Source organism: Castor canadensis, chromosome 11 (genome assembly GCF_047511655.1).
Source record: "Castor canadensis chromosome 11, mCasCan1.hap1v2, whole genome shotgun sequence".
NCBI classification, from domain to species: Eukaryota; Metazoa; Chordata; class Mammalia; order Rodentia; family Castoridae; genus Castor; species Castor canadensis.
This window is the reverse complement of record NC_133396.1, coordinates 6352965-6368174: the sequence shown is the minus strand read 5'-3', so window position 1 is coordinate 6368174 and position 15210 is coordinate 6352965. Positions and strand designations below refer to the sequence as shown.

Here is a 15210-nt window from a genome sequence, read left to right as displayed (position 1 = left end):
AAAATACTTAGCTTCATGAGAGGCTTACTAACCATTCAATACATTATATTATTTCTTATTAAAAGAAGATCCATTTAAACATTCCCCTGTACAAGTATAGACATTTACATTCGCATTCCACTTTTCACAGTATTTCATTTCATAGGTACTGTAATCTACCTATGTACTTTACTAATGATGGAGGGTATTTTGTTGTTGTTTTTCTAATAATTACAGCAATTGAAAGATGCCCTCTTAAAAAAAAAAGATGCCGGGGTGGGGGCAGGGGGGAGAAATGACCCAAGCATTGTATGCACATATGAATAATAAAACAATAAAAATAAAAAAAGATGCCCCTTTACATATTTTAATAGCTCCGAAATGCATCTTACAATTGATAGAATTTTATAATTTAACTGGCAAAAATTTTTTCTAGGTAGTACACAAATTCATGGAAATAAATATCCTTAGTTGGGTGTGCTGATATATACCTGTAATCCACCACTGAGAGGCTGAGGCACAAAGCTCAAGAGCTTGAGGATAGCCGGGCACCAGTGGCTCACGCCTGTAATCCTAGTTTCTCAGGAGGATCATGGTTCAAAGCCAGACCTGGGTGAATAGTTTTCAAGACCCTATCTCAAAAACATAAACAACACAAAACAGACTGGTGGAGTGGCTCAAATGGTAAGGGCACCTGCCTAACAAGCGTTGAGGCCCTGAGTTCAAACCCCAGTATCTGAACTACACAGCAAGACCGTCCCAAAAAACAAACAAAAAAAAAACTTTTTTAAACTTGAGAATTTTTTAGAGTTCTTTCAAGTGTAATTGCTAGGTCACTACATATTCTGATACATACCACCAAGCCACCACTGTGAAAGCCCATAGACACGAGGAAGCAGTACTCATTTCCTCACACCCTAGCCGACAGAGAATAGGATCAATCTTTACCATCTTTGCTGATCTCACACAAAATGACCTTCTTTTTTTTTTTTTTTTTTTTTTTTTTTGTGGTACTGGAATTGAACTCAGGGCCTCATGCTTGCTAGGCAGGAACTCTATCACTTGAGCCACTACACCAGCCCTTTTATGTGTTGGGTATTTTTCAGATAGGGTCTTGCTTTCATTTTGTGTGGGCTGGCGTCAAACCTTGATCCTCCTGATCTCTGCCTCCTGAGTAGCTAGGATCACAGGTGTGAGCCACCAGCATCTGGCCAAAACAAGCCCCTTTTATTTGCATTTCTTCACCATTGAAAGCAGCTTACTTTAGGCAGGAAGTCCAGTAAGTCACTCAGTAGAAGCAATGCCTGAGGGATGAACAAAGCACAACTACTGGTACCCTACATTTCTGCTTTGCTCACACCTGGCAGTTCAGAGGAGTAAGAATGCATTGCAGACTGTGGCAGCCAGACTTCCAACTTCCCACTTTGCCAGGTGCCAGCTGAGTGAGCCTGAGCAAGTCTTCATCTCTGAGACTGTTTCTGCACCTTAGAGTAAGATGGGGCTGGTCCTGTGCAGCTTTCAGTGTCCAAGAAGACTAGGAGTAGTGTGTAACTTCGTGATAGTCAGCGAATGCTCCCTAAATGGGAGCTATTCAATGGTGACTTCAACCTATGGTATATGGAAATAACCCTAAGGAACACTGCAATTCCTTACTTATTTCTTTTTCCAAAAGAGGAAGACCAATCTTTAGCCAGTCTCCTCCAGAGTCTTGTACAGGAACTGAAAGTTCACTCTCAGCCTCTATTTGGAAATAGTCCATTTTGTTGACAAAATGAATATAACACAAATTTATTTGCTTTGGGGAAGACATGGCTCCAGCCGTAGGGCGCCTACCTGAATTCAAACCCCAGTATTGAAAAAAAAAAAAATTACACTGAAATTCATAATCAATGGCTATTCTCTGCTCAACTACACAGGGGACATATGCAAATGCCATTAGATGATGGCAGAAATCCCATGTTTCCTGGCAGTACATCTCAAACCCCCTCCTCTTTCATTCCTAATATCCAGTACCTCTGCTGCACTTACCTCACATTCTGATTACTGCAACCTTCCAGGCTTGGGACTCTGGATCACCTTCTTGCAACCCATTATGTACAAAGGATACTCTCTTCATCAGTAAAAACCTTCTGAAGCTTTTCAAGGACCAGATCAAACCCTTACTAGGTTTGTCTTCTTTTTTTTTGTGGGACTGGGTTTTGAACTCAGGGCCTTGTGCTTCCAAAGTAGGCCCTCTACCACTTGAACCAAACCTCCAGCCTCTAGGTTTTTCTTACCTTTCTCCAATGCTACCTTTTTTTCTGTCATGCTATAGTCTAGACCCTTATTCTCACCTTTCTATCTCAAACACAACGAGCACAACTTTACCCCTATCATCCCCCTTGAATACTTTCCCTTCTCTTCACCTAGCCCTATCCTGTTCATCTCACAAGGTATAGTTCAAATCTCACCTCTTGCACACACCTTTTTCTGATGTCAGCTCTTACCAGTCTCTTCCTTTCCTGAATTAGTCTTTTTTTTTTTTTTTTTGAGTGAGACTTGGATTTGAGACCACACTTCTAAAGCAGGCACACTACTTACTGCTTTACCACACCTGCGGTTTATTTTGCTCTGGTTATTTTGGGGATGGGGTCTCATGAACTATGAGGCTGCAGTCTCAGCCGTCCAAGTAGATAGGATTACAAGTGTGAGCCACTGACACTGGCTTCCTCAATTACTTCAGCAGTTCCAGCTAAACACAGCTCTAGCATACCACAAATACCAGTTTACTACTAAGAATGATTACATGATCTTGGGTAGATCATTTAATCCCTTTGAAAGACCACTTCTTTCATCTGTACACTAATAAGTTTAAGATATTTTAAAAGGTTTTTTTCACATTATAAAACTCCTATAAGTTAATATACTGTTTTGTACTGTTTCACATATTAATCTTACTCACTTCTCTTACTTGCTTTTAGAGCTACTGACGGGAGAAAGTGCATCTTACATTTATTCCCCAACTCTTAAAGCAACCTATCCCAGAATCTGGTTCAAGGAGGTGCTCGTTGTAACACTGAAATAGACTGAGCAGCACAGACACAGGAGGACATTACCAAGAGCTGAAGGTGAGCAAAAGACCTATTTCTCAAGTAGTTCAGGAAAACGGTAGAGATAGTGAACCAGAGATGACACCAGCACAACTGGTTCCCTACAGAGCTGAAGCAAGCAAGAAGCCAGCTCTATGCTGGAGAAAGCACAGGTTTACAAGTGTAAAATGGCCTTTGAATTCCTGTGCAGCACTATCTGAAGTATGTATAAATGGCAGCTGCAACTCCAAGGTAAACTCAGGCAGTTTTATGCGACCAATGGAAGACTATAGAGGGGTGCTTTTTTTTTTTTTGGAGGAGAGGGTTCTAGAAATGGAACCCACAAGTGTTCTGTCACTATACTCCCAGCCTCTTAGTCAAGGACTTGTCAGTAGAGAATATTGGACACTAACTTAAGTCTACACAACGATGATGGAGAACTTAAGTGCATTTCACCATGCAAGGCCTGAAGCCTGAAACAAAAGTTCTTCCATTTTTTTCTTTTTGTAGTACTGGGGCTTGAACTCAGGGCCTTCACCTTGGGCCACTCCACCAGCCCTATTTCTGGGAAGAGTTTTTCGAGATAGGGTCTCACAAACTATTTGCCCAGGCTGGCTTCAAACTGCGATCCTCCTGATCTCTGCCTCCTAAGTAGCTAGGCTTACAGATGTGAGTCACCAGCGCCTGACAAGTCCTTCCATTTTTAAGCCCCAGTGCTCTCCCATATCCCATACCAAGAAAAACACAAGTTTATATAACAAAGAAGGTAACAAAGACATACATTGAAGCATTCAGTTCTGTTTTAGGCTTCCTAAAGTGCTTTTTATTTTCCTCTTTTCTCAAGGTAGGAGTAGTAGGTCAGTATGTACAAAGAATGTAAGGAAAGGGTCTATTAGATGGAAGTCAACATTAACTAAAAGTTAACCAGGAGCTGAAAGATAGCAAGAGGATGTAACCCTTCTAAACTCTAGTCAGAGGTAGAGGGCAAAGCCCCTATTTCACTATCCTGAAATGAAATGTATTCAATACCCATATGCACATGTTTTCTTATCAAGGTAGGGCAACCAGGTATGGTGGTACATGCCTATAGTCCTAGCTACTCTGGAGCTGAGGCAAGAGGATCACTTGAGCCCACATATTTGACCTTTTTTTGTTTTGTATTGTTTTGGTGGTACTAGGGTTTGAACTTAGGGCCTTGTGCTTGCCAGGCAGGCACTTCTGCTTCTAGAGTCACACCCCCCAGCCCATAAGCCCATAACGTAGTAAGATAGCTTGGATAACATAGTGAGACTTCTCTATCACTCTGAGCAAATATATGCCTACTTCAAAGTTAAATTGTTCAATGTTATCCCAACTACTTGTAAACATGTTTGGGCTAACTAACATTCTAAAGAGTTATCAAATGACAACAAACCCAGTCAAATGAAGTTGGTTTACTCCTTAAAGAATCAAATGAACTAAGCTGGGCACCAATGGCTCACACCTATAATCCTAGCTACTCAGGAGGCAGAGGTCAGGAGGATCGAGGTTTGAAGCCAGCCCAACCAAATAGTTCTTGAAACCCAATCTCAAAAAATCATAAAAAAGGGCTGGTGGAGCAACTCAAGGTGTAGGCGCTCAGTTCAAGACCCAATACCACCAAAAAAAAAAAAAAAAAAAAAATCAAACGAGCTGTGTGCAGTGTCTCAAGCCTGTAATTCTAGCTACTCAGGAAGTGGAGATCTAGAGGATCAACATTCAAGCCAGTCAGCCAGGCAAAGAGTTTGTTCAAGAGACCCCCATCTGAACCAATAAAAATAGCTGGGTATGGTGGCACACACCTGTCATTCCACTTACTTGGGAAGTGTAAACAGGAGGATCACAGTCTAGGCCAGCCTGGAATAAACTTGAGACCCTATTAGAAAAATAACCAAAAAAAAGAAAAAGCAAAAAGGATTGGGGGCATGGCTCAAGTGGTAGAGCATCTGCCTAGCAAGCAGGCTGAGTTCAAACCCTAGTATTGCAAAATAAAGTTTTTGTTTGTTTAATTTTTTACTAACAGCTCTTAAGACAAAGCCATATCTCTCCTCTTCATTCAGTTGTTTCACAGTTATGAGACTATGTACCAACATAGTCTTTTTTTTTTTTTTTTGCATAAAGCTGCAAGATTACTAACAGCTAGTGGTCATCATTCAAAAGCAATAATGGCATTATGATTTCATATCCCCATTATCTACCAAACTGGAAAGAACTAAGTATAAGTATTTTTCTCTCTCCTCAAGGAAAATCTGCAAGTAAAGGTGAGTGCTCTGCTTCATTTTCTCCCCCATCAGAAAACTTTCTGAGGCAAAAGTTACACAATATCATATTTCCTGATAATGGGATAAAATAAAGCTTTACACTGGTTCCAGAGCTGACTAATTTAAGACAAAGAACTTACCAAATGTTCATTGTCTACGTCTAGGACAAACTTCAGAGACAGTAATGAAGGACCAAGTTTTGTTTTAATTTGATTTAGTGCTAAATATGCAATGGGATAGACTTAGAGGACAATATGAACTACTAGCTTTCAGGTCCAAGTATCTAGGGTAAGTCTGCTGGAGAAGCCTATATACTGAAAAACAAACAAAAACAAAACAACAAAAAAACCCTGCTCAAAAGGGTTTTGTGCAGGCTACAAGTGTAGGTACTTGAGGAGTCGGTCTTATTATATGATATCACAAGTGGGTTGTCTGCTGAACACAGTAATCACCCACAAAAGTATCAGATTATCTCTGTATGACAATGACAGTCAGTCAGTAGCTCTGCATTCTAGCTGTCTAAGAAATCAGAGACAGAAGACTCATGTCTTCCTAAAGCCTACGGCTGGTTCTGTCTACACACTTTCTGACAAACAGTGCTGACTCCATGGACACCTCAAAGAACTTTGTGTCACAACAAAGCTTTCTTCTTCCTTAAGGGCTTCTCAGTATCACCATCTAATGAAGTTCAACCTATATTTCTAACATTAAGAAACAACTGTGCAGGTAATTTCAGAGTCGATCTCATAGCTGCAGTGCTGAGGGTAGAATACCTATCAGTAGGGACACATAACTAAAACAAAACCCACAATTCCGTCTATATGATTTTTCCTATAAATCACATTTTCACTTTCTTCCTTTATAAATTCTTAGAATTTCATTCAGGGGTAGTAAACAAATGGCTGGCAAGTTCCAACAATCTGGACTAAGAAACAGAGGAAAGAATGCCAAAACCTGAGGCACAATGAATACTGTAAACACATATTACTTTGAACACATGTTAAGTATTCCGTTTTCCTGAAATAATACCAGTATCAACAAACAAACAGAAATCCTCGGGGCATTCACACAAACTCAGTTAAAGACACACATCACACCAACTCTCTTCATTCTCATTTATTCTACTATCTATTCTATCGCAAGCTATTCCGATAAAACCTGAAGGCAAATGTTAAACTACACAAGCACAGCTTCTTTGTGTTATCAGGGCGAAACGTAAACTTCAGCTTTTCCTCACTTTGATAACATTAACCCTGTAAAATAAATTACATATCCAAAAGGGCAAACCGCTCTAGTCAACTGGGTAAACAACGTAATTAACATGTGCCAGGTGGGGACCAAATGCTGTCTAAATGGTGGGGCTCAAAATAGCTGCAAACCATGAAGAACCTTATTTCTAAACTGACAGTTTTTGTGCAATTAGATTTTAATAATAATAATTGCTCAAGGCACTTTTAAGAAATTCAAAACCAACTTGCACAGTAGCAAGTTGACTTTATTATTTAGAACTCCATTAGTTTTTTTTCACAAAGAATAAAAAAAAAGTTTCAGCATATACTTCTAGCCTCTCTAAACTGAGAAAATTAATTTCTAACCTACTAGATTCATATTACAGAATGCAAAATCTTTTGGCCATATAAGACTAATGGAATGCTTTTACATAAATACTTCAAGTTTTGGGCTTAAAAAAATCTGAGTTTTTTGAATAAAACTTTACAAGGTAAATCAATCTTCTCATATCCTTCCTTTCTACGATCATATTACTTTGTCTTTTTCCAGAATACTACCAGTACCAACAGAAATCCTCAGGGCATTCACACAAAGGCAGTTAAAGACCACACATCACACCAACTCTTAATTCTCATTTATTCTACTCGCTATCTATCGCAAGCTATCCAGATAAATCGATGGCAAATGTTAAAACTGCAAAAGCACAGCTTCTTTGTGTTTGTTTTCAGGGTGAAAGAAAGGAGCTGAGCACAAGGAGAAGGGATCTGAGCACTGACTGCACTGGGCATCAACACTTACCTTAAGGATGTCCCCCCTTTTGAAGCTCAGCTCATCGTCTGCAGTAGCTTTGAAGTCATATTTGGCGATGGCTTCCATTCTGAGCGCTGCTCAGTGCTCAGCAGCCTGGAGCAGGGGGGAAGGAAGTCTTCCCAGCTGAAGCAACCCAGCGCTCTGGGTTCAGCCTCGCTCTCTTCTGGTACTACTCGGGCACAGCACAGCACCTGGACACACAATGCCACCCTGAATCAGAAGAGCGATGATTAAGAGAAGTGCCCAAATCTATGGCAGCCCCGCCCTGCCAATCGGCCTGCTGTCCCAGCCCCCACGCCCCCTGGCTCAACCGCGCTCAGCCCTCCACCTCCCTTCCAGGCAACAGCTCAGTTCTCCTTCTTCCTCTATTCAGCCTCAGGCCCAGGCGACTGACAGGCCCAGCGGCCAATGGCGGCAGCTGCTTGAGCTATTCCAGAATACACTTCCTCTTCCTTCCCGCTGGGTGTGCGTGCGTGGTGTGCAGTGTGCAGACAGGGGCAGGAGGTGCAGTCTCTGCCTTTCTACCAGTACCCCTCACCCTCTACTCAGGCACCCAATGCAGTCCTCTGAAATAAAGGCCCAACCTGGGAGTGGCACCAGACTCTTCCCAGTTAAACAAGGAGTCCCCTTCACCTTCTGGCTCCCCACCACAGCAGTCAAAAGCAAGCCGTGCAGGCTTTGGTCTGGAGGTGTTTTACTTTTTACTTAAAACTAAATTTTGGTGTGTTCTTATGAAATTGAGAGAAACTGAACCTGGGAACTGCTTTTTAATTCTATTTACTACCACTTCAAGCCCTGATCGCCAGATAAAGATATCAGGCTCAGAGATCTTTGATGATGATCTGCTCTTGCATAAGGCTCCCTTTCCCCTGAAGATCTCCAAAAACTTTGGGGTCTACCCAATTCTTAAAACAGATGACCAAGGTTCAGCATTCCAAAAAAAGGCCTCCATATCATTTGTAAGTAACCTGAACCACAGCTGAGTCCTAATCTACATCTGAAAGGCATCCCTTCTAGAGAACCTGACCTGCCAAGTATCTCAGCTGGGGAAATAAAGTACAGGGAGTGGTGTCTAATCAAACCTTGCCTAGCAAGTACAAGACCCTGGGTTCAATCCCCAGTGCCACAAAATGGAAAAGAAAAAAAAAAAAAACAAAAGTCAAACCTAAGTCTTACACAATCACTGTTAGTACAGTTTATTTTCTCAGTCAGAAAAGCACTGAATGGAGGCAAACTGAATTCTGCAGATAGAAGATTCTGTCAAACTTACACACAGCAGATTAGAGAGCTTGAGGCAGTGCACTCCTATCTCCTACGATGAACATGGGACACAAACTTGACTTTTGCATACTTAAAAGAAAATAAAGCCCCGTTCTTGTTTGCACAGTCACCATCTTCCCACACGCTAAACAAAAGCAGAAAACAAGGGCACTGGCAGAATGGGGACAGATTATTTATAGTGGCACCTTTCTTGGATAATTATCACCTCGCAGCTCATTTGAGGGGCACGAGTGATTATCATTCTTGTGTTCTAAAGTTAACAATTGGGGTATTAATCAAGTATGGCTGCAAATGGACTGCACAGAAAACCAGATGGGACTATTCAGATCGGAAGAATATCAAGGAGGAAAGAAACCACCTGATAAGTCTTCAGACAAATTCTGAAAGCCAAACATTCTGCAGTAAGGATCTAATAACCCAAACCACTGTTTGTTCTTTCAGGCTATACTAAAGATATTTGATGTGGTGTTGATTCTAATAGAGCAAAGTAAACAAAGAGTTCCAGCAAATACATAAACACTTTAAAAATACAGATTAGTAGTATTTATTTTTGTGTATCCCTACAAGCCCTTCATTATATTCTGTAGTTATTTTAAGCAAACTAATCCATATATATAATTTTAGAAGTCAGAATATGAAAAGGCTTCCAAAAAAGCAGTTCCCTACCAATAGCCACAAACTATCACCCTCAGTTTTGTTTTTAGCTTTCCTTTTGTATTTATTTAGGGTACTTCCAAATAATATGCCTGTACTGCTGTTTTTGGTTTATTCTGGCCATTATCTATTACCCAAAAGATAGACTCAGCCGTTCCACCCCAACCATTTTTCCCTGCTCTATCGCATAATATCACAATTCTAACTTCAGCAATAGTAACACATCATTAAATATCACTCATTAATGGTTTAAGTAATACAATATAATCAATCTTTCTTTTTTGCACAACCCTTCAGTTTTTCCCAGCATTAAAAAGTGCTTGCTATTTTCCCCCCACACACTTGCCTGGTTTCCAGAAACCTTTTTTTTTGGTTTGAATTCAGAGCCTCTCACACTTACTAGGCAGGTGCTCTACCACTTGAGTCATTCCGCCAGCTTGCCTGGTTTCCAATGTATGTATTTTTACTTTTTTTTTTTTTCTAACCAATGCTTCCAAATGTCTGCTACAAGCTATCTTCCACAGCCTATTTTAACTGGTCTCTAGGACTGACTGTTGAGACTACATATCATTGATGAAAAGCTAAAGAAGAGATCTAAAAAAAAAAAAAAAAAAAATACGGGTTTTATTCTTGAAAAACAGAAATCAGATAGAAACCCAAATACTGTCACTGTCAAAGTACATTATCATTTGTAAAAGATACAAGTAAAAGGACATAAACTTTATATCACTCAGGATTTAAGAAATCTGCATGAAAACTGAACAGCAGAAGCATAAACCATTTTCCTGCTGCTACTCATCTGCCAGATCCCAGAGCACAAGCTTTAAAAGATTAAAACGGTAAACTTTTAACTATTCCAGTAATCACTCAACTATGGCTTTGTGAGATACAGTCTGCTAGAAAATTAAAGCAGTATCTCCAAGGCTGTGACAAATAAAAATTAGCATCTCATTTAGAAAACCTAGAGGTCAGCTTATTAGGCAGGCATTCAAATCTTCTACTTAAGATAGAAAAAACTATCCCATCTCAACACTAATCACTAAAAAGAAGAAGACTGAAAGCAGACACAGTGTACAGTGATTTTTCTTTCATTTCTTTGGTCCTAGGAATTGAACTCAGGGCCTTGTTCATGCTAAGTATGTGCTGTAGCTTGAGCCACAGCTCCAGCCTCTGCACAATGATTTGAACAGAGTAGAAGTTGCTGTTTTCCCCCAAGAAAATGAACTGGCACTGCAGTTAACACTGCCACCTGGTGAGTATTTCTAAATTGTTAGTACACATCTCTATAGCTCATCACATGCATCGAATTTTAAGAAAGGCTAATTTTAATTGTTCAAGGACACTGAAAATGCAGCATTCTCTTTCTTCCACTTAATTCTCTTCTTTCCCCAATCACAAAAAATAAAATACATAACCCTGGACCAGCAATAGCTTAGTGTTGACACTGTATAGGCAGACTAAATGCCATTCATTCAAATAATGACTCAGATGATTACAGATATAACTTGAGCAAGCCTTTTAAATAAGCCCCACTTCGGGCTGGGATGTAGCTCAGTGGTAGAGCACTTGCCTAGCATGTGCGAGGCCCTGGGTTGGATCTCCAGCATCAAAAAAAGAAAAGACAAAATAATAATAATAAATAAATAAGCCCCACTTTTCTGATCTGTCAAATGGGATAATAGCTACCACATAAATTCACTGAACATTAAATTAGATAACAATATATGTGAGGTGCTTTGAACAAAGCCTGGCATGTAAAGTCACTCAAATAAGTTAAAAATGTTACTCTACTTAAACTACATAAAAAAAGATATGCAAATTAAAGCAGTAAGAGTTCTTTCATGTACTAATTGGCAAGTTTTTTTGGTGGTACTAGGGTTTGAACTCAGGGCCTCACACTTGCTAGGCAGGCATTCTATCACTTAAGCCACTCTGCCAGCCCTCTATTTGGCAAGTTTTAAAAGGTTTTATAATATCCAATCTCTGCAGTACTTTGGATAAAGACTCTTTAACTACTGGATATTCACTCATTCAATTGTGAGCAGTTACCATCTGCCAGAAGTGCGGGTTGATATATGGTCACAGAGTCCACAGTCTAGCTGGGAATTAATTAACTCAGTATTTTTGAAGAGTAATTTGGTAATATCTATTGACAATTTAAAAATATATACCCTTGCTTGTGGCTCAGCAATCCTAGGTACTTGGGAGGCTGAGATCGGGAGGATTTCAGTTCAAGGCCAACCCAGGCAAAAGAGTTCCGTGAGACCCATTCCAAAATAACCAGGACAGGGCTCAGTGGTGAAATGTTTGCCTAACATGTACAAGACCCTGGTTTGATCCCTGGTACTGAAAGAAAAAAAAAAAAGCAAAATAGACTGGAGGTGTGGCTCAAGCAGTACAGTGCCTGCTTTTCAAGTGTGAAGCCCTGAGTTCAAACCCTAGTACCACAAAAAAACAAAACAAAACAAAACCTTGATTAAACAACTCCTCTTCCCAGGTTTATCTCACAAAAGACAACGTACAAAATATCAAAATATATACACATGACCAATATCCATGAGTTAATCTAGGGATATCTCTTTCTATCTAAGTAGTAAGACATTATCAAGTTTTTTTAAAAAACACACAGAAAAATTATGGTTAGTCCTATTTCTGTAAAGCAAAATATCATATGCAAAAACAATTCAGAAAGCTAATAATTGTTATCTCTAGGAGTGAGACCACAGAATACTTTTACTTTCTGTGCAATACACCTAAATTAGGTCCTGTTTTTTACAGTAAGCATTTATTACTTTTGTGGTTAGAAAGAACTATAAAAGAACCAAAAGCCTACTGATGCTCTGGAATTAGACCTGGATTCAACTGTAGTTTTACCACTCACAAACTAAGTGAATGGCACTAGAGAAGTAATGTGGGTTGTGTATATGTATGTGTGTGTGTGTGTGTGTGTGTGTGTGTGTGTGAGATAAGGGATTTGAACTCAGGGCCTCACACTTACTAGGCAGGTGCTCTACCTCTCAAGACACACCAGCCACCTGTTTTGCTTTAGTAATTTGTCAAATAGGGTCTTGATCCCCTACACCCTAGGCTTGGACCAAGGTCCTCTTATACTTCCCTCCCATGTAGCTGGGATGACAGGCCCAGGCCACCACATCCAGCTTATTGGTTGAGATAGGAGCTTTTTGTCTGAGCGACCTCAAACCTTGATCCTCCAGATCTCTGCCTCCCAAGTAACTGTAATCACATTCATGAGTCACTGAGCCCAGCTGGAGAAATAACGTCTCTTCTTTAATCCTTAGTATCCCTCAACTGGAAAATAGGAATAATACCAGCATCTACCTTATACAGTTATTTTGGTGATAGAGTCTAAAAATGGCTTGGCAGAGTCTCTGGCAGAAAGAGATATTAACTAACATCACCAATCCCTTTTCAAATATCAGTCTATATGTTGTGGGAGTAAATCTAGAACTTACATCTACATACATGGACTCCAAAGAACTCTCTGGTAGGCAAATGGACAGCCCTATTAAGTATAAACTGGGGCTGGGGATGTAGTACAGTGGTAAAGCACTTAATTGTAATGTAAAAGGCAGCAGCACTCCTCCTCCCAAAAAACAGCATAAACTTAAAAGTTAAATCACTCCACATCACAATTCAAACCCTGCTCCAAAAGTTACATATAAGAATCAATCATGCCTTAAGTTTAAATATGCAGAAAGCATCATTTTAAATGGAGTAATTTAAAGCCCACACCAGTTTTAAAAGTTTGAATGCATACTATATATAATAGTTTTTTTGGTCCCTGAACCTTCTGCTTCAAAATCACTTTATTCAGAGAATGAATCACTGTGGCATGCCTGCTGCAGTTCTGCCAGAATCTAATTTTAAAAAGATCCCTCTAAGCCAGGTGTGTTGGCACACATTTGTAATCTCAGCACTCCTGAGAGGCTGAGGCAGGAGGAGAGTTCAGAGCCAGCCTGGGTTACTTAGCATGATGCCCGTCTTTTAAAAAAAAAAAAAAAAAGAAGAACAGGGACTGGGGATGTAGCTTATTGTTAGTGCTCAAAACCAGCATGCACAAAGCCCTAGGTTTAATCCCCAGCACCCAAAGAAGAATGCTATTATAACACATGTAGAAAAAGATCACTAATAAACACAAACAGAAAACAAAAACAAAGAAATTGCCTGATAAGGAATAAATTAGTAGTTACAACGGGCAGACTTTAACTAATTCATCAATGATCAAAATAAGTTCTAGTGCCTTAAATTTTTCAGACTATTTTAACACGTATAGGTCTATAGTTAATTTTTCAATTTTCAACATTAACCACATATACTAAAAGACAGAATGAAGTCATATAAGCACCAAACAAACAAACAAACGTGATCTTAAAGAAAAAACTAAAAGACAAATAACATCAGCAAGATACACTTGCAACCTCGTAGCAGTATTGACTACTTATGGATGAATTCAATCGTTTGAGCCTCCCAGCTCCCAGGGAGAGAACTTAATGTTCACATGGCTCCCTACCAAGCCTTCTGGCTGGCTGAGGGAACACAGTGGAAGCTTAAAAGTAAACGAATGAAAACAGGGAAGAGTGTATCTTCCCGAGAAAGAAAACAGAATCTTGAAATGAGGAAGAAAGTCAGCAACGCCAAAAAGGCAGAAATTTCGAAAATTATGCCTGAGAGGGAACGAGGGGACAGCAAGAAGGGGAAGTAGATTAGGGGGGAAAAAAAAAAAGCAGAGGGGGGAAAGGGCAAATGATTAGCGTTACAAAAGCAAGCATTTCGTATCTCTAGTGGAATGGACAGGAGACAGAAAGGGAAGGAATAACAGAAGTACAAAGTGAAAGGGGGTAAGAAAGCCTAAATGGAGAGTTTCTCTCGCGTCTTTTTGATTCTTTCCTGCGCGTCAAAAGTAACAAAAGATGGATTTAAGAGTGCCCTTCAGCTCCTCTGCAAACCGCACTTTTACAGCATTCGAAGCAAACCCAGAACCACTTTCTAAACAATCCGGTAACTTCCCCCGGCTTACAGGCTTACAGTCACGTACGTGTTAAGAAGAGCGTTGCAAAGAAGCATTACCAGTCAGTACTCCAACCTGCTGCTACTGCTTGTTTCTCTCGACAAATATTTTTCAAGTAGTATAAAAAGAAAAACACCAGCCTAAGGGGTTCTCTACGGACTCCAGTAGCAAGCGTTCTGACTCCCGGTGGATTCCCGCACAAAATTCGGCCCACAGACGCCAAGAAATGGTGACGTGGTTGCCGTGCAGGTCGAAGGAGCATCAATCACGTTTGCAGCCTGCACCGAATCCCCCGCCTCCCGGGCTAAGTCAGCCTGACTCACAGAATTAGTGCTCTGAGCCTGTCGGATGCTCCGGGGCCCCTTCTGCGCAAACCCTGACCACTGGGCCAAAGGTCCTCATCAAGGGAGTCTGATCGGAGCACAGAGCCAGAGGAAAATCGTCCCCAGGAAGGAAGCGCCCCAAAAGGGGAAACGTGGAGTCGAAGTCCAGTGACCTCGCCATTCCTGATCCGGAGCCTCATCAGCATGATCCCTGAACCCCGGGCCACCCCGGCAGCTCTGGGCAGGCTAGGCCCGTTCTCCCCACTGCCGAGCCGGGAGGAAGAAGCAAAGCGAGCAGCCCGAGCGCCGCCGCCCGCACTCACCGTGGCGCAGCTGTCCGCTCCTCGTCGGACCCGCCCCTCCGCCGCGCTGCGAGCGGCCACCGACCCCACGGCAGCTCCCCAAGTGTAGCTACTGCCCCTGTGGGCGCCTCAGCCCCAGTCACTGCCGCTGCCGCCGCCCGGTCGCCGAAGCAGCACTGCCTCCTCGCTTCCGCTCCTCGTCCGGGTCCCGCGAGAACTTCCCCCACGAGGCCCCGCCCCACCGCGCCCCGCCCC

The 15210-nt window shown here is 41.2% G+C and overlaps 1 protein-coding gene across 3 annotated transcripts in view; it reads right to left on the bottom strand.

Moving 5' to 3' along the window:
- Grb2 (growth factor receptor bound protein 2) overlaps positions 1-15168 on the bottom strand; it is a 59664-nt gene extending 44496 nt beyond the window's left edge. For 2 of the 3 annotated variants that reach the window (XM_020156418.2, XM_020156425.2), the window contains exons 1-2: positions 14977-15168; positions 7355-7576 (exon numbers count right to left, since the gene is read on the bottom strand). In XM_020156418.2, coding sequence (XP_020012007.2) covers positions 7355-7432 — 78 coding nt within the window. In that variant the 5' untranslated portion in view covers positions 7433-7576; positions 14977-15168. The remainder of the gene's footprint in view (positions 1-7354; positions 7577-14976) is intronic. The other variant, XM_074045159.1, reaches the window with a different exon arrangement.
- Between the last annotated feature and the right edge of the window lie 42 nt (positions 15169-15210).